Source organism: Parus major, chromosome 9, assembly GCF_001522545.3.
Source record: "Parus major isolate Abel chromosome 9, Parus_major1.1, whole genome shotgun sequence".
In the NCBI taxonomy this organism is placed as follows: Eukaryota; Metazoa; Chordata; class Aves; order Passeriformes; family Paridae; genus Parus; species Parus major.
The window spans coordinates 19,667,679-19,686,548 of NC_031778.1; the positions used below are offsets into that span (position 1 = coordinate 19,667,679).

The 18,870-nt window shown below is 40.4% G+C and overlaps 1 protein-coding gene across 1 annotated transcript in view; it reads right to left on the reverse strand.

The window, feature by feature from the left end:
• NAALADL2 (N-acetylated alpha-linked acidic dipeptidase like 2) overlaps window positions 1-17,965 on the reverse strand; it is a 314,967-nt gene extending 297,002 nt beyond the window's left edge. The window contains exon 1 of the mRNA XM_015637920.2: window positions 17,776-17,965. Within this exon, the coding sequence (XP_015493406.1) occupies window positions 17,776-17,824 (49 nt within the window). The 5' untranslated portion in view covers window positions 17,825-17,965. The remainder of the gene's footprint in view (window positions 1-17,775) is intronic.
• Window positions 17,966-18,870: the final 905 nt, after the last annotated feature.

Genomic DNA, 18,870 nt, shown 5'->3' on the forward strand with positions numbered 1-18,870 from the left:
AGCTCTGTGACCCCTGCTCTGTGTCCCCTGCTCTGTGTCCCCTGCTCTGTGTCCCCAGCTCTGTGACCCCCAGCTCTGTGACCCCCAGCTCTGTGTCCCCAGCTCTGTGTCCCCAGCTCTGTGTCCCCAGCTCTGTGTCCCCAGCTCTGTGTCCCCTGCTCTGTGACCCCCAGCTCTGTGTCCCCAGCTCTGTGTCCCCAGCTCGCAGTGTGGCAGAAGCAGAGCTCTGCAGGTCCCTGCCGTGTTCTCTCGCTGCCTGCAGCCCCAGGCAGTGCTGAGGAACCAGCCACCGTGTGTCCTGCCATCCCCAAGCACACATTTCTTCTTTTACCCACCACTTTGGACCACATATTCTCATATTCATATTGTTTCTGCTCCAAGGACACACTGAGCTGGAAATCAAGCTCAGCATCGCTCGCTACCTTAGCGGCACATGGGTTTTAAGCAGATTTTGCACGTATTTATGTAAGGGTTTTAAAATGTGCTGTTATAAAAACCCAGATGGATGAAGTTTTCAAAATAAAGCAGATGATAAAACTGCACTGGTTGTTTGATAAAATATTGACATTTCCACACCCAAAAGTTGTGAAGCACTTGGGAGTTTCTGTAACTGTTACAGAGCCAGAAAAAGAACCTAACAACAACAAAAGCAAACAATTTTTATTCACTTTACTGTCTTCATATAGGTACATATATTGTCAAATTGTGCCTGGAACTCTGATCAATGCCTTTCAAAAGTTTTCTACAAAAAAATAGTTAAATGCCACGTAGTAAAACAAGTATTTAAAAGGATTTTTAGACAAAAAGTTATTACTGGGATTGTCAGGAGGATATATCTCTATTTTCAGTTATTGTACATATTTCCCTTTGCTTTGAGAAAAAGAGGATCATTAACATCTAAATTGAAGTAAATGAGACCAATTTCGACTCTGAAGGGCCTGCAAAGCAGGAAACATGATCCAGCATCCAGCAAACCGGCAAATCAAGTCTGTTATCAGCACCTCTTGAATAAAACTCTGTGTAATGTTGTGTACCCAGCACACAAGGCTTTTCTCAAGAGAGGCACAGCCCATAGTGACCTTTGAACAGCCAAGTAGGTGTTGGAATAAAAACAGCCTTGAGATGCTTGGGTTTGTAGTAACTTCACATTTACAAGGTGTATGTCAGCACTGGTGGTGTTTTAGGAGGCTTAGGAGATCCCTGCGTTGTTAAAAATAACACAAAGCAGTTCACTCCTTACAGGACTTACAGAACCTGAAATAATCTTGAACCTGACATGAAGCATGACTCAAGAGGAAAAACTGCAGAAGGGTGAAAAAAGGGTTTTCATTTTCACAGGCTCCATCCAGCCACAAACATCTCACATCCTGAGAGATCCTGAGTGTGGGATCCTGCAGGGACACGTGGAGCAGGGCTCCAGAGCCCTGGTGCATTACTAACGTGACAACAGATCCCTGACATCCCTGTTAGGATCCAGATGTGTCACCTGAGGCTCAGATTTAGAAAAAAATCCTCTCCATCATGCACCTGTCCTCCTCACAGACAGGTGCCACTCGGTGCAGCTGAGTGGAGCCTCAGCACTTTCATATATTACACATTAGCTCTGAGCTGGAACTGCAGGGTGAGTCCCTGTGGAATAATCTCTTCTGCGAGCACTTTCAAAAGTGCCTTGGGTAGGATTAGCTTCTGGCTCTGAACAGGGAAAGAGAACAAAAATATTTTGCCTGGGAAAGGGACTGTAAAATACTTATCTGTTTGTTATTCTTGCTCTTAGAATCTTCCCATTTGTAATTTACACTTTTATTACTGTATCAAAACATGGAAGATAAAAGTTGAATGCCAGCTGCAGCCAGGTTCATAATGAATAACACTTCAGAGCCCTAATGAGTGTTTAACGCTCCCCTAATGCAGGCAGTGCACAACAATCATCTCTATAATCAGGTTATGAAGATTCTTTGGCAAAGTCCCCTCTCTTTTCCCTCCCTTCAACACAACAAACAGCCAGGCTGCCTCAAAAATTAGGAAGGGAAGGACACACCAACATTTCTACCACACAGATTTAAAAAACATATTCCAAACTTCAAACAGTGTTGGAGATCTGCGAGAAAAAAAATGGGGAAAAAATCTGAAGAGTAAAACTGCAATATGCTTTCATATTTTTTACACCCTGGTATTGCCAACAGCAAGATTAAACTGTAAGGAACAATGACAAGCTAAGGCTTTGACATTTGTGTGATACGTGCAACAATGGAAATAGCAAAGGATTGTTTTTAATTCTATTGTCTAAGACTTGGTTAAGGGGGTAAAAGCACATGGGTGGAAACACTGAAATGTCTTTGTTCACTGGTGGTGTGGCAGCCAAGGAGACCTGTCCAGGCCTGGATGGGGATGGAGGGAAGTGCTCATGTTGGACAGGGCTTGGAGCAGCCTGGCCTGGGTGTTCCTGCCCACGGCAGGGGGTGAAAGGGATGAGCTTCAAGGTCCCTCCCAACCCAAACCTGTCCATGGCTCTATGTTCATTTGAGTGCTACAATCTCTTCTTCCCCAAGTATGACATTTCAGAAAATAAAGCAGCCAAATAAGGATTAGCATCTCTTAATATTTTATTTTTTTTTTTTTGGTATCTACTTTGGAAACTTCAGATTATTCAAAATACTTACAGTTCACCATGTTTCACAGCTACAAGAGCCCAACTGGACAGCAAATTCTGTGCAATCACACAGAGACCTTTGTTATCATTGATTTTTCCTCTTTCTCTTTTCTCCACATTCATTAAGCCCTTCATTCTTTATCGGAAATGCATAGAGAGGATGGGAATCCTTACTCCAGAAAAAAACACTTTATTGTTACTTCTTTCAGAATTTTAATTGTCTTTTCCAAGATTAAAGACCATTTATTGTTTTAAATTTGTTTAATTATGTATTGGATGAAGACTGAATCATCCCTCTGAATTCTGCGCAGTCTCTGGGCTTCTACCAAAAAAATAAAATAATTTTAACATATTTTATTTTCTTTAATGCATGAACCATTATTAATCATAAAATCACAGAACTGTAGAATGGTTTGGGTTGGAAGAGATGTTAAAGACCATCTAGCTTCAACCCCCAGGCATGTCCAGGGACACCTTCCACTGGACCAAGTCTTTGGCAATATAAGCACAGGAAGGAAGTTAAGAATACAGCATTTCACCATTTCACCCTTCATCTTTTGTCTGATATTTAATACCCACAAAATGAACTATTTCTGTAAGCAGGAAGTCCTTACCAAAGGAAGTGTCCAACTCCCAGCTGGGTTTTTTCAGAACTAGCTGCAAATGTCATTTTTGCAGTTAACCAAGCAGAGCATTCCAGCTCAGCTGAGAACCCTCTGTGAATGCAGTGAATGGAAACAGCAGCAAAAACCAGGCATTTCTGGAAACACTTACTACCAAAATAAACACATTTCTGCTGCTTACTGGTAGACAGCAAGGTGAGAGCAGCATTCTTAGACAGGCAGAAAACAGGGGGTTCCTACATAGGGAGGTCACTGCATCTTCTGCTTGAAGGTTTTGAGATGCCAATCATTTATTTCTGAGCAGGGATGGAATCCCCAATGGGGATGGGACCAAGCCCATCATTCCCAGGTATTTCCATACCCTGCCAGCACTCACACTGCTACACTGATGCTCCTGACAGATTCCTGGTGATCTATTAGCAGTTTACTCCTGCTGACTAAATGCAAGGCAACCAGACAGCAATGCAAATTAGTAAGCAGGAAGAATCATTAGAAATTTGATTCATTATGGGAAGGAAGACAGTAATTTCAAATAGAACTAATAAGTAGTTAAAAAGACATTTTCACTGTGTCCTAATTTCAGTTAATTATAAAAAGACAAACTGTCTAGAAATACTAAATTTTGACTGGAGAAAGGGAAGCTTTAATAATGGGTAAAGGCAACATCTGCAGGATGTTGAGCTTTTTTTAAAAAAGACTGACCTTATTAAGAAAAAAGTGCATTCATATTCATATGGAAGTTTAAATCTGCCTTTAATGATTTAAGACTAAAAGCTAATGGGCACAAAGCTGGGTATATAAAATACAGTAATTATACAGTTATAATTATACAGAAAATGACTAATATGATAATGTTTGTGTTTAATAACATGATGCAGATACACTGTCACAATGGCCTTAATAAATCAAGCATAGGCTACTCTAAATTATTTCTCTTTGGCTCCTTCTCCCTCACCACCCAACAGCTCTGCAGAGCCCCAGCATCACTGACTGCAGCTGAAAACATCAGTTACTCTTGCATGAAATTGAACTTTATGAAGAATAGGAAGTTACTGATGATCTCCAAATTCAGAAGCATAATAGAAATGCTTATCTTTATACTTGGCATAATTTAAACATTTATACACTAGTAATTTAAAATGGCTGCAATGCCTCATGGTTACGGGGTTTACAAATGATAACTGAACAACCCAGGAACATTTAAAATTCTGCTTTTTCAAATGGGCTATCTCAGCATTCTGCTGCTATTCTGCTCCATGGAATACAGGGATTTAATTTTCTCCTATTACAGTAAGCAATCATGCCTCTATCAGTTTTCCATCTTCACAACAGATGTGCATATTCAAAAACCTAAACATTCACTTCCCAAAACAAAAGCCAAAGTCAAACCAAGACAAAACAGAAAATATGGCCAATTATAACTTTTAGCCCATATATGCCATAAAAAACCAGAAAACAAGAAAACATGGTTGCTATAAACAGCCTGTCAAACAGAAGCATTCCAATAGGATAAATATGACCTTCTTTTTAATATATACAATTAACTTGCCTTTTTAAATGAATGCTTCAGTCCTAAATTTTGTATTTAATAATGTATTTCAGGATTGAAACAGTCAATTTTTAAAATTATTCTTTTATATTTTTGTTTTGTTTTTGTTTGTTTCCCTGGAAAGCCAAACATGGATCAGTGGGTGGACTGGATACTTCCACTTACAATAGTAAATGAGAAATACAAACAAGATAAAATGAATTAAATGAAATGCAGATAATTCTGCTGCAGCATTTAAGAGGAAGAATTCAAACAGAATATGATTGTCAGGACAAATTTGTTAAACAGATTTAGCAAAAATTTAGCAAAAACAAACATGTACATTTGTGCTTATAATGCCTGTAATCTGCTGAAGTATATTACTGCAAGTCAGGAACAGTTTTAAAGCTTGGGTCCAGTTCAAACCCTCATTCTCAAAGATTTGTGTTTGCTTATCAGCTAAGGATTTCCATAAAGGAAAACAAGATGACCATCACAAAATTTCAGCTGGCTATTTCACATCTGGTCAGAAATAATTTAAAGACACCAGCTGGGTTCCATCGCCCCCACTCAGGACCTGTCTGCACTCAGAGGCAGCGAGGATGAAATGCCTGAACACAGCCAGAGTCCCACAGTCAAAACATTAAATAAATATATAAAAAAACCACTAAAAAAAAACCCCTACAAACTCCACTTTTTAAAAGCCTGAGTTTTAAAGACTGAGATTTGATTTGGACTGAACTCAATTACTCAGACTTTAGCAGAGTTGTTCTGCAAACTGAGGTTGCTGCATTTTTAAAACCCTGACAAGTATACATGAGCCTGCTTCATCAGCAATTTTGTTTCTTTTCCTAGGATGCTGAACTCTGCTGAAAGAAGCCTCATTCCAAGACTTCAGCATACAGAAAACTCCAATTCACTTGCTCCCAAGGCAGTTTATTTACTAAAGCCTGATAAAAAAATTATACAATAAATTATATCTGAGTACAAGTTCATGATTGGGTTTAAACAAACATCTGCTTCTGAGACAACAGAAAATCCTTTTTTTTTTTTTTTAAACATCTCTTTAGAAATATGAAGGTGATTTTTCTTTCCTGCATCTTTTAGCTTTGCTGTAATTGCAATAAAAGATGCAATCCAGCTCAAATGGCTGCAGCTGACACCAAACTCAGGGGGAAAAAAAAAGGAACAATCCAAGTTTCTTAAACCCAACAGCTGAAAAATAGACAAAAGCCAGGTTTTACTGGACCTTATTCTCATTCATTTGAAGCACAGCAGGAATCATCCACACTGCAGAACTGGGTACAGACCTTAAATCCAGCAAAAATGGTTCCTTTTGGTCTGCATTAAAGACAAAGCAATAAACAGAAATAAAGCTACAATTTTACATAAATAAAAGAAACCAGGGAAAAAAATACCCTGAGGCTACATATATCTAGACACCAAGAGTCCTTTTGGTCTCAGAATCAGTTTGATTTTTCTCTTGCTTTTGGGTATATGTAAAGGAAAAAAACCCACCTCTTCCACCTTAGCAAACTGTTCAGGAAACGTTTGTTGGCCAAGGTGGATGGCTGGAGAAATAACATTATTGCCTGTGGGTGTACCACTAACCTCCCATGGTAGGAGTACATGTATTGGAAATGCAAAACACATAAACCCTAAGTTTTTTCAAGGTGAATTCAGTAATAAGCTAATTGCATAAACAAGGGTGAACTTTAACCACTGCTCTTGTGTGTGCAACCACAACCAAGGTGTTGTGCAAGCCTCCCTTGCTGTCCTGCTCGTTTGTCTCTGTCCTGATCTCTGGGAGGGGCCCAGGGTGGGCAGAGAGTGTGTTCTGAGTGCTCCTGATTTCTGGAAACTGGCTGTAGGCACAGCCAGGTCACTGCTCTGCCTGTGCATGCACACACTGCCAGCCACCCACAGCCCTCCAGTGTGACGGATTTCAGGTCACACATCAATTAACTCCTGTGCTTGCACCACCACGCAAGGCTGGGGCAGGATTTCCAGATGTGGAACCTGCACCCTCTGATCTGCAGCTGAAGAGTGCAGTGCTGAGTGACAGACTGCTTCATGGACCCTTGAGAATCCCTGAAAGATGTCAAGAGCCACCTTCAGCAGAGCCAGATGTCAGCACCTGCTGTTTGCTGACTCCAAGACATCCATGACCACACCGGAGGATACAGCTTACCTTAAAAATACAAAATGTAATGCTATCAGAATAAACAGAATAATACACTGCATTTCCAAGCCAAATTTCAGCTTTCACACTTAAGAAAGACTGTATTTGGGATAATATTTGATTAAAGTAAATTTAGGGGGCTAGATCTTTTTCCCCAAGATGTTGAAATCTTACAATACTTAGAATTTTCATGAGTCAAACAAAATCATTATGCTAGATAAATTTCCATCCTCATTTTTAAAAAAAATAAATATAAAAATTAAATAAAATAAATAAAAACAAACCAACCTACAAAACCCTCCCAAAATAATCCCTGCAAACACTCGAGAATTCATGTACAAATCAGATATCTGCATTATAAAAGGAGTTGGAAATGCCAAAAAGCAGAATAAGAAACGGCACTGAAGTGATATACTGGGAACCTTTCACTTCTGGATCACCTCTGGAGTGTGCTTAGAGCTACTCAGACTGACACTGGACATGAAAGCACAAGATAAAAGTAGAAGTGTTCATTTCACTGCTGTACATCAGGCACTGAAGGAACTAATCCCTCCCTCACCCAGAAACCTGCCCTGAAACTTCCACATGGCATGGGATGGAGGGAACATACATAATTACATCCAGACTCACATTCCAGCCTGGTTTATAACCCTGTCATTAGTACAGTGCCTGCAGCATTTTGGGTGTGTGGCCAACTGGGGGTTGGAAAAGTCTCTCCTGAAACAAGAACACCGTGGGGAAGGTGGAAACCTCCTCCCTGATTTGAGGCTTCTATCAGTGTGATGGGAAGTGGCTGGTGCTGCCAGGTTTCCTGACTGACCACAACTGCAGCATAAATGCTTTCTGGGAAAATTATCACATTCACTTTGCTGCTCATTCTTTCCCACGCTTTCCCTTCCCATCCTTCATGGAGTTTTATACATCCTCTTGATTTCCAGCTCAGTTCAAACCCCACCGTTTAGAAAAAGCTTCCTTTTGCACAGAAGACCTTGTTTTTTTTTCTATTTCATTTGAACACTCTGCTGTTAGAAATGAGCCAATTAAGCCCACAAAGGCACTTGTCAGTAGTCCTTGAGATATCGATATAGTATTTACCTTCCTAAGATAAAGTCACTTGAGAACTATTGAGGGAGTTTAACCCTGCGCTGCCTGCAGAGCACGGGCAGCTCCTGCTGCTCATCTCAAATGACACTTGAGGCTAGAAAGTGAAGCAAGTGAGTTGCACAAAGCAAAACAAGGGGCAACTCAAGCCTACAGAGAAAATCTTGTTCAACCAAAAATTGAGAGAAGTCCTTCTTTCTTAGCCCATCTGTGGCTTTGAGTCTCCTGAGCAGAACACAGCGCCGAGCTTTAATGGCTGCAAGCTGCCACTTTACTCTCTCCCTGCCAAAGAGCCTCTCCCTGCACATAAACATCCCAAAATTCAGTGGCTGACATCTATTGTTAGAGCAGACACCATGCTATAGCAAGCACAGATTCCCTCCAAAGCAAAAGCCAATTCATTGCATGTCTTACAATTTCTTAAAAAGAAACAAACAAACAAAAAACCCCCCAAAGTTTAATTGCTTTTTAATATAAAATCTTTACACTTTTTCAGATGATTAGGTTATTTCACAGTTTATTATGAAACATTTCCTGTTATCATTAACTGAAAGTTAATAGTTTTCTGGTGTGGTGGCTGGAGTGTAGTAACTGCAGTGACACACCAACATGAATTTTAAGTTGCTGCATATGGCAGCAGTACAAATCTGACCTGCCAGCCAGAAACAATAGACAGAAAATCCCAAGTATATGAAAATTAGAGCTTATATTGTTCAAGGTATTGAGCTTCCCTTTGTCACCTAAATAAATGGTAGAACAGATAAATGGCAGAACTTTCCTGGAGTACAAGGCCTAAATTAAATGGCTAAAGGGTAACTGCAGGTCTGGGTTCAGAAGCTGTTGGAAGCTTTTAGAGAGAACTGGGCATTTCAATGATTCTTTTTCCCTGTGAAAACTGCACACATTTCATACATTTCACCCTTTTTAGAAAATGAAAGCAGACAAAAAAAGTATTATTCAAGTTCTGCTAGGGCACTTCAGAGAACACAAAACTGGGGATGGTGCAGTGTTTTACATTTTGCTGAGAGAGCTCTGCAGTCAGATGGAGATGCCACCTCGGTCCTGCTCTGTAAAGTGAACGCAGATACAAACTTTGATTTAGACATTCAGTCCTACGTGAAAACATTTAAGTCAGAACTTGCCACAGAAATCCTTCAGAAAACACATGATTGCTCCATGTCCTTGAAACAGCCACAGCTGTCTGCCTCACTGAGGTCCATCCCAAAAAAACACCTGATGCTCACACAACACGTTTTGTCTCTGTGTGCTCTTAATAGGCTTCCGTTTACCTGCTGGAGTGCAACCTGTCAGCTTGGCCACCTCACATGCCTGCAAGCCTCAATGGTATTTGTTTCTTTCCCTTTTGTTCCAAGCCAGGCTGAGTAAAGTCAGCCAGGAGGGTTCGAGCATCAATACACCACTGGCAGATACCCTCAGAGAGAGCAATTTCCTGCCGAAGAGTTGGCAACAGCCACCACAAGCTGCCCCTCTGAAGTCAGCTTTGTCCTACTTGGCTGAGTTGACTTTGTCAATAAGAGGTCACAGTCACGTGCACAGAGTTTGAGAAACTTCAGATGCAGTGTATGGTAACACATGGCTCACCACAGCGTGAAGAGAAGAGGAGAATTTAAGTAAAACTACCGAGCAGGAAGGGACAGAGGTGCTTCCATCCCTTGCTGTAACTGGAAGGAAAGCACAGCATTTCTCAAGGGTGTTCCTGGGAGTATCCTCTGCAGGGCTCCTTCTAAGCCTGTGGTACAGCTTTACAAACCTCCTTCCTTTTAATATCCACACATCACCACAGTGCTTGGCACTAAGACTGGCTGCACTGCGTCTGCACTGAGCCAGCAGCACTTGTTTGTCTCAGCACCACACAAATTCCATCCTGGCTTCAGACCTTTGGAGGGAAAGCACAAAGTGCTTTTGGTCCCCCAGGCACTTGCTCAGCACTCAGAGAGCCTCTGTTATTCCTTCCACTGCAGTGAGCTCTTCCAAGGGCCACTCCTTGGAGCTCTCCAGCCCATTTTCCCCTTTGCAGCTCCAATTCTCCTGGACAGGGAAGACTATCTCCCATCTGCCTCAAAGCAGTGTCTCCCCAAAGACCATTCTGGATATGGCAAAAGAAAGGGAGCTTTATGTTACCCTGTCTACAAGGATACCTGCACCTGAGTTTTTCTGGAGTACAGCCTGCATTTCCAGTCACCTAAAACAAACAGTTTTGGGGATCACCTACAATCTCACCCCATCAATCACATACAGCCCAACCACCAAACAACACACCTGGATCTAGGCCTTATGTGGGATAGAAAGGTGGTCTGCATCTCTAGTTCTGTTCTCAGTACATCCTGCTCTGAAATTCAAACTTCCTAAAAGTTTTTCCTTCTGCAGCATCTGAGTAAGAGCTCACTGTGCCACAGAGCCACTGATCTCAGAGCAGATGAGAATTTCTAGGTTACTATTTTAAGCCTGACTTAAAATTTTTACACTAACAATCATCATCTAACAAAAAAAAAAAAGCAGAAATAAGGATCCAGCCTTTGTCTCATCTGGCCCTTGAAATTATAATTCTTCCACAACAGAGAAGTTAATTGAATTCCAATTTTAAATGTACCTCTAAGACAAGAAACACACTGTACACATTACAGCATCCCATGGTGAGAAAGAGTCTTTGATAGAATTAGAATTTGCTTTCTTGCATCTCAAATGCAAATTTCTCTGGAGATAGCTAAAAAAATCTGGTAAGAAACAAAAAACTCTTCAGCAATAAAATATTTTTAGTACATAAACAAACCAAAATATTCTCATTTGCATATGGTGCATCTTCATCTCCTGTGACATTTTTTATTTTTATCCTATATGACAATGCTACTGACAAACTAAATAACCAGAAAAAGCAGGCGACATTTCTGATGCCAGATGCTGAAGATCAATAGCTATTTCCCAGAGTTTATGGCATAATTAAAATTTGTAACAGGAATAATTTTCTCTTCAACCCCTCAGGCTAAGTCTAGAATTATTGACTAAGCCTAAGTTATGTAGTGTAGCATTTGTTATTATGTTTATGGATAATATAAAGGATTTTATGCTTTTTACATGTAATCTGGTAAGTGTAGAAACAGTAACTAGGAAAGACTTCTCTGTATCAGGAAAGCAGGAGTTATAAACATTTTGTTGTTCAGGTTGTTGTTTCTCAGAGGACAGGGTTTATATAATTATCTGCTATTTAAGCAGTGCTCCAGTCTGCAGGAAGTGGCCACAATGGCCATAAACTACCAGAGAACTGAATCTCCAGAGCTCACAGGGCCTTTGCTCCATGGAGAGAGTGCCAGAGTCACTGGTACTGCCAGGAGCTGGAACAATATATGGTAAATTAAATTATATTTACTGCCATATGGGAATGGATGAGTATTTATAACCCAAAGAGTCTGCCTATGCTTTCCTCTACCAAAGGCATACAGACAGCAAAAAATAAGAGAGCAGAGTTCATGAAGGACAACTACACATCACTGCCAAAAGGAGGGAGAAACAACAATCCTTCTGCACAACCATCCCATGGTTTGGGTTTGCTGTAACTTCAGACTATCAGGTCAAATAAACTCTGTTTACAAGTGCAAAGATATATATTTGTTTGCTGTCTGCCCTAAAAACTCATTCCCAGGCAGTGGAAGAGTAACTGGATTATTTCTTGCTCATGTCTCAATCAAGGCTAATAACAACATAAACCAAATTAAACCCTCTTGATACCAGTGCAACCCCATTACTTTCATTGCATTTTCACAAATATAGCAAAACTAGAAACTTGGTAAACATTTCTGCTGATGAGGCACAAGAACAAATACAGTCTGACTCAGTCCCTCTTTGCAAGGCTAGCAGGAATAAAATGTGGTAAATTAATTGTGTTATGAAGGCACAGAAAATCTGAGCTTACATAGACAGCAGAAATGCCACTTTCAAAAGCACTATTTGAAGAAAAAGATGAATATATATACAAATTGACAAAGCCAGCTACTATGCCTAGCACTGTGGATGCACAGTAACATTCGGGCTAAAAAGCACAGCTCCAATTCCTATAACTGTTTCCACAGGGATGGATTTAGTTAACTTCAGCTTATGCTTTTTATACTCCTGAATGCTAAGAAGAGCTTCAGGATATGACCAAAATATAACCAGAAACATGAAACAGGAAAAAGGCAGAAGCAGCTGCAGCAACACTCCAAGAGAGCTGACCCTTGGTACCAGGCAGGCCCAAAGGAACCTGTGGTTCTCCACCAGCTGCAACTTGAGTGTGGGCTCTAAAAAACCAGAATTTTAAAATCTGAGTGAAAAGCTCCAGCATTACATGCACATTTTTCTCAAGAGGGAAGAAGATAACAAGTCTCTTCGAAGTTCCCTGTTGGTTTGCAATGATTTCTAGCTACTTGCCTGATGTACATGAAGTCAATCTTTCTTGCTTCTCTGATTGATGATTAAATGCAAAATGAACAGTTTTGCAGTTATTAGTCTCAGTTCTATATATCCCATAACCAGGAGATTAATTAGAGACCAGGCCTTGAGGAGGGCAAGGGGGAAACAGAACCAAACAAACCTCCCAACACAAAACCAAACATCAGGAAACAAAAATTTCCAAAGACCTGGATCAGAACGACATTGTAACAAAATCCCAACATCACTTGTCTTTAAAAAACACACTCAAGAACTCACTGGTGATGATCATGGAGATGCTGTTACTTCAAGAAAAGGAAAAAAGCAAATGAAAGAAAACTTCTCACCATCACCACCTTTTCCACTAGGACCATGGAATGAAATCCCTATACAGAGATGGAAAAATTTCCAGAAAACTTCCAGCACTTGAAGTAGAAGAAAGGAAGAGAGCTTGTCAGGACCTGCTATGAATGCAGAGCACTCTTTAGTTTATGAACTAGCTCATATCTGCATAAGAAGTTTACATAAAACCAGATTTCCTTTGCCTGAACTGCTCAGACCACATTGATATTCCCTCCGCGCCAGCCTCCGCTCTTTGCTTTTCTCCAGTAAGTGACTGACTTTTAGAAAAAGAGGTGCAGGAGCAGCCAAAATAAACATAACCCTTACCACACACACTGAACAATGATGTACTGGGGGAAAAAAACCAACAACTTGCCTTGGCTCACTTCCCTAGGGTGGCAAACACTGAATCCAACAGAACCTACTGCTGACAAGGGCTTATTCCTGCATTTGGTAGAATTTCAAAGTTTAAAGCAGTTTTATGAGGAAAAGTTTTTGAACACTTTGCAAACATCATCCTTTTGCTGTTCATCTACTATGTTTTCAATTTTAGTTTTATTTATTGCAGCAAGATGTTGCTATCTTGTTTCATTTTCAGGCACACATATTAGGATGCAATCATCTGCAACATACCTTTAAGAACTGGAAAGGATTGTAACAGCAAAACAACAATAATACCAAGCAGATTGGGAGCTGAAAGTCTTGGACTTGATATCCAGTTTTGTGGTCAATTCTCACCATTGCAGACAGATTCCCTCTTATCACGCTTCAATTTATGCAGTTTTCTCAGATTTAATATGCTTATATTAGCGATAATATTTGTGTAGAACTGAAATCTCAGCTCCTGATTTGTGAGCACATATAAACTGGGAAATGAAAGCTAAAAAAACCCAGGTATTCCTGTGATAAAAGAGTTAAAAGCACCCTGAAAATGTTCGAATGACTTCAGCTGAAGTAAAAAGAGTGCTCTGTGCTGTTCCAGCTGCTGATGGCTCTGCGGGACTATTTAAATCTTGTATTTTTCACAGCACCAGGATAGTGATCAGAACATACTTCTCCAGCTCTCTAGATTCACCACTTTGAAATGAAAGTCAAAAATCTACAGGAGGCAGCAATAAAACGAATTATTTTAAATTACCCATTGTTACTGTACCTGGTTGGGGAATAGAGCCAAGCTGTGCAAGAAATGCTGTCACAGGAAACCCTTGCTATTATCATTCAAAAAGAGCCAAAAAGGGGCCCAGTGATGTTCTGTGAGTAACTGTCCAGAGAGCAAACCTCGATTTGCAGGGCTGAGGTCATCCAGCACCGAGGGGAGAGGAAACACTTTCACAGTGCACCTTCAGAACTGCCACTCTTTTTACAGAGTCCCCCAGTTAATAACTGCAGCTGATTAAAACATTCATTAACATCATTCAGAGTTCTGCTGTCAAAAACACAAACCTGAAATAAAATTGTTCGTGTAGCCTAACAAGCTGGGTAGACCTGGTAGCCAAGAAGCAAATTTGAGACTGAAATTTGCTTTCTGGGACATTTCCTTCTCAATTCCCAGTGCTCCATGCAAGCACGCCAAGATCTTTTTGTAGGCTCTTGATATTTTCCCATCACCTTTCTCAGCAAAAAGTAGTAGCTGATTCTTTTAGACCTGGTCTGTAAATATTTCATGAAACTACATATATATTGATCTAAAAATCAACATCAGAACACAAGAACAAACCCTAAGGAACACACATTCGGAGCTGATCCAAAGCCCAGATCAATTACAGAGGGAGTCTGAACTTGCTGGGAACTGCTTTTAGAAATAATACAGTTGTTTAATAATATGTTTATATTAAATATATATATGTGTGTGTATATATATGTATATATATATATATAATGAAACCAGTTATAAAAACGTTTAAGTTATGTTAATAAGCATCACATAGGGGAGCCCTGAAAAAACCCAAAAATTTTTAAGATGTTTTATTAATAATGCTCATATGTCTCCTCTCATTCTTGCTCATTTACCTGTGCCTCTCAAGAACCAAAAGAACAAGCTGTTTTAACTTGAACTTCTCGATTCAGCTCTCTCCTCTGTCGGCCAGAGGCAAGCATGGATTACACACACTTAGCAAGCTTACCATCATCTAGCAACACAATACAGTGTAAAATCAATTACAACTCATGTACAATGTCATCAAATTAAAATTTACAGTAATTGCATCTTGTGGGCCTTATATTGTCTCATTCTCCAGTAAACAGTACTTAATTCATGGGAAGACTGAAAACAACAACTCGTGTGAAGGGAATGGATCTTGATTCTAAAAGCAACAACAGAAGAGGAAAAACCCCAAAGCACCAGGAAAGTGCAAGGTGCTGCTGGTGAGTTCCAGCACATTTCTGCAGGGCTGCCTGAACCAGGGATCAATCCAGGGCTGGCAGTCAAAGCCCCATTGTTCAGAGCTTTGCTCTTTTCACTTGTCACACCCCGGCTGCGGGAACGGGGCTCTGAACCATTTCCAGCAGCAGCAAAACAACAACAGAACGGAACCAAGAGTTAATTTATTCTCTGGGCTGACTGTACTTGGTGCAAAACAAAAATGCTGTGACGGCAGAGTGACCTTATATTTGCTGATTGACCAGATGGCGAGAATTACTGACTTATGTAAGCCCTGAGCCTCCTTCCCCATCTGATGGCTGCTGGGGGAAATCAAATAAAGGGCTCTGCATAGTCTTTAGGGCTCCAACGTAATCATCACAACACCATTAGAATGAAATGCTGCAGGGAAAGGCAAGGAGGGAGCAGGACCAAAACCCTGGATCCTCAAAAGCAGTTTGTTTTTGTTTTTTTCACAGCAGAACTGAAGCCATGGGTACAGCACAGCAAGAAGGTTTGTGCACCTGCTGCCCGGGCCGTATCTCTTCTGCTAATGAATAAGTGAAGCCAACCTCCAGGGCTGTCAATCTGGCACCTTTAGTAATTCACACAAGCCTCAAAGTTCTCTAAAAATAAGTAACATGAAAAGGAACCCAAGTTGTCTCACTAGCAGTGGTTTTGACAGGTATCTTGAGTAATGTTAATCTCTGCACCTTTCAATCCTTAAAAAACACCAGTTGGATCACCAATTATTTGGGACAGTTTCTAAAACCAAGCATACATGGAAATAAGGTTGATGGCAACTGAAAAAATGAAACTGGGGGTGTGCATGTTTGTTTGCATGTGTGCACACACAGAAACCCATTTATTTTTTTTCAAAAACAGAATTACTGTGCAGCTCTAATTCTTGTCCCATTTCCATTAACTCAAATCAAGAGGAATTGCATTTGACTTAGCTCACTTAGGCTAATGGAGAAGAGGTATGAATTAAGCCAGAATTGCAGTCATAGTTCCCAAAAGACCTGTATAAAATACAACATGCCTGAAAGTATTCTCCATCAGTTTTATTCATAGATTATATTGGCAGAAGTGAAATAGCTCCTCACATACAGCATAAAATATAAGATTGGAGTTAGACTGGATAACCTTCTGAGCAGCAAACCCCTGTAACCACAAGTAAGCTCCTGAATGAAGAAAGAGAGAAAGAAACAATACCAATTTATTCATTACCATGCCTGAAATAGTATTTAGACCTGTACAGCATTGAATATTCCTGGTGCTTTATTCAATATTAAAATCTGGATCAAAATCTAATTTGCCACCATATGTTTTCTGGATAGTTCCTACATAATTATTGACATACAGGAAAAAAAACACAGAAAAAAAATAAAAAATATAAATAAATAAAAAAATAAAAAGGCAGTATAATAGAAGTTCTCTGTGAACTAAACCTGTTCCAGCATTAATGGAGTTATTCCCTATTAAATATGGAAATCTGAAACACACACTTGAACCCCTGGATTACATGTGTGCATGCATATAAAGGATATCTTCAAGGGAAAAATAATAACACATTTTGTCACTGACTAGAAAGTTACCACTCCAGCTCTCAGAAAATCTTTTGCAAATTTCACAGCGGTTTGAGGATTTTTGAAAAATATAAAATAGACACAAAACTATATCCCTTGTATGCAAAGCATGAGAAAGAGGCCAGGAAGAAACTGGTAAAGTCAAGCAAAAGAAAAGCATGGGTTGAATGTCAGGGGAAAAAAATCCACTGAATGCTAAGAAGATAAAATAATGGAACAACTCCTCAGGGTGATAACACTTTCTGGGATGTTAAAACAGCCTGTTGAAAGAAAAAAAGGCTACTGGGAAAATATTATTTCTCAAAGCAAAAATTTGACATTAATGTTGCAAAAGAAGGACTAAGCAAGATTTATGAAGTGTTGTGTTCAGGATTCTACTGAAAATTTAAAATACCTAGGACAGAATACTCTGTTCTAACAGTTAGTCACACAAGTGCCCACAAGGGCTATTTTGCATGCATGTGTTGGTGTAACCTCAGCACAACCCACAAAAGGAAAAAAAAAACCCATAAAGGCAACAAGCTGAAATAAGCCACGAATGTGAACACAAACAAGATCCTTCATCTCCCTGCATCTGCCATGCCCTGCTCACATGCAACAGGCAGGAAATTTGTGCAAAGCACCTCGTACCCAAAAAAACACTTGCGGAAGGTTTAACAGAGCTACAGAACAGTAACCCCAAACATCCACAGATCACCTTAAATTGAAGCAACCTTTATTGACAGGATGGTGCCAAATGCTTACATGATCTTATCAGACCTTTCCTCACCCTCCTAAACGCAAGCAGTGGGTTGTTGCTTTGTTTTAATAATGCATTTCAGAGATGAGTGATGTGGATTTCCTCCTTGCCCCAGAACACCTGCAAGGACAAGTCCCCTCGCGTGGACGCGCTGCCACAGCCGGCAGCAGAACAAGCTCCCGCACGCCGAGCAAGGATGCCCCAGAGCTCCCCACAGCACAGCATTCCACATGTGCTTACCTGGCTGGGCTGCACTGGCTGCACTGGGCTCATTCTCTCCCATTTCCATAAAATAATAAACTCTCCTGAGAGGAACCGAGCTGCTCCAGCCAGGGGACTCGGTTGCTGTGCGAGTTCTGACCTCCTGACTTCCCACTGTGGCGCAGTAACCCTACACCTGACTTTCTCCTGGGAATAATCAGCACCCTGCTTCCTGAGCTACCTGGGCCTGCCTGACCTGTTTCTCTATAAACTGACATCATATCCTTTGATCTGCTTTGATTAACATGTGCTTCGGGCAAAGCTGCTTTGTCTCCTCTCTCCTGCTCCTCTCCTTTCACTTTCTCACAGGCAGCAGGATGAAGCGTATCTCTGGTTCGTGGCAGGTGTTTGGGACAAAATGCCAAAGGCCACACAAAGTTTGCAGCTGCTTTTAAAGAACCTCTGAATTTGCATTTCGTAGGAAATCTAAATGTTAGCTACCACACCAGTGTCTGGGATGGGAACTTTGCAGCTCTCCACCGAAGAGAACAATCATTGCTGCCCATGCAGAGCTCCTTGGTAAAACCTTTGCAAAGAGCCTCAAATCCAACCCACCCTTCCCCTGTCTTTCCCAAAGATTATCCCCAAGGAAAATACTTTCCTTCAACACTGAAATTTCAATATTGTTTTGACTGTTTAACAAAAAGGGCTTCTAAACCAAACAAAAGGTTGTTTTGCTTGTCTTATCCTCCCTCTCCAGCACAAGGAGATAATCTTATCCAGCCACACTCCCAGCTGAGTTCCAAGAAAATATTTGCTCTTTTCTGCCACATAAATCAAATAACAGGTGTCTGATACATTTGTAATCAATTTGTTGTAAAAGTACACCTGTCTCTCTGCCTTCAAAGTTAGCTTTATTTCAACATTTACATTTGCAACTGCCCAAGACAAAAATCAAAGAGAAGACACAGCATTATTTTAAAGGAAAAAACAATTGCAACTTTGAAGAGGTAATTAGCTCTTCCCATGTTAATCTCCGTCTGGATTACCCTCAAAATAGTCTAATCAATAGCATTAGAAAATTTTGTAATCAAGAAGCAATGAAGTCTGTTTTTAAAACTACAATGTATTGGT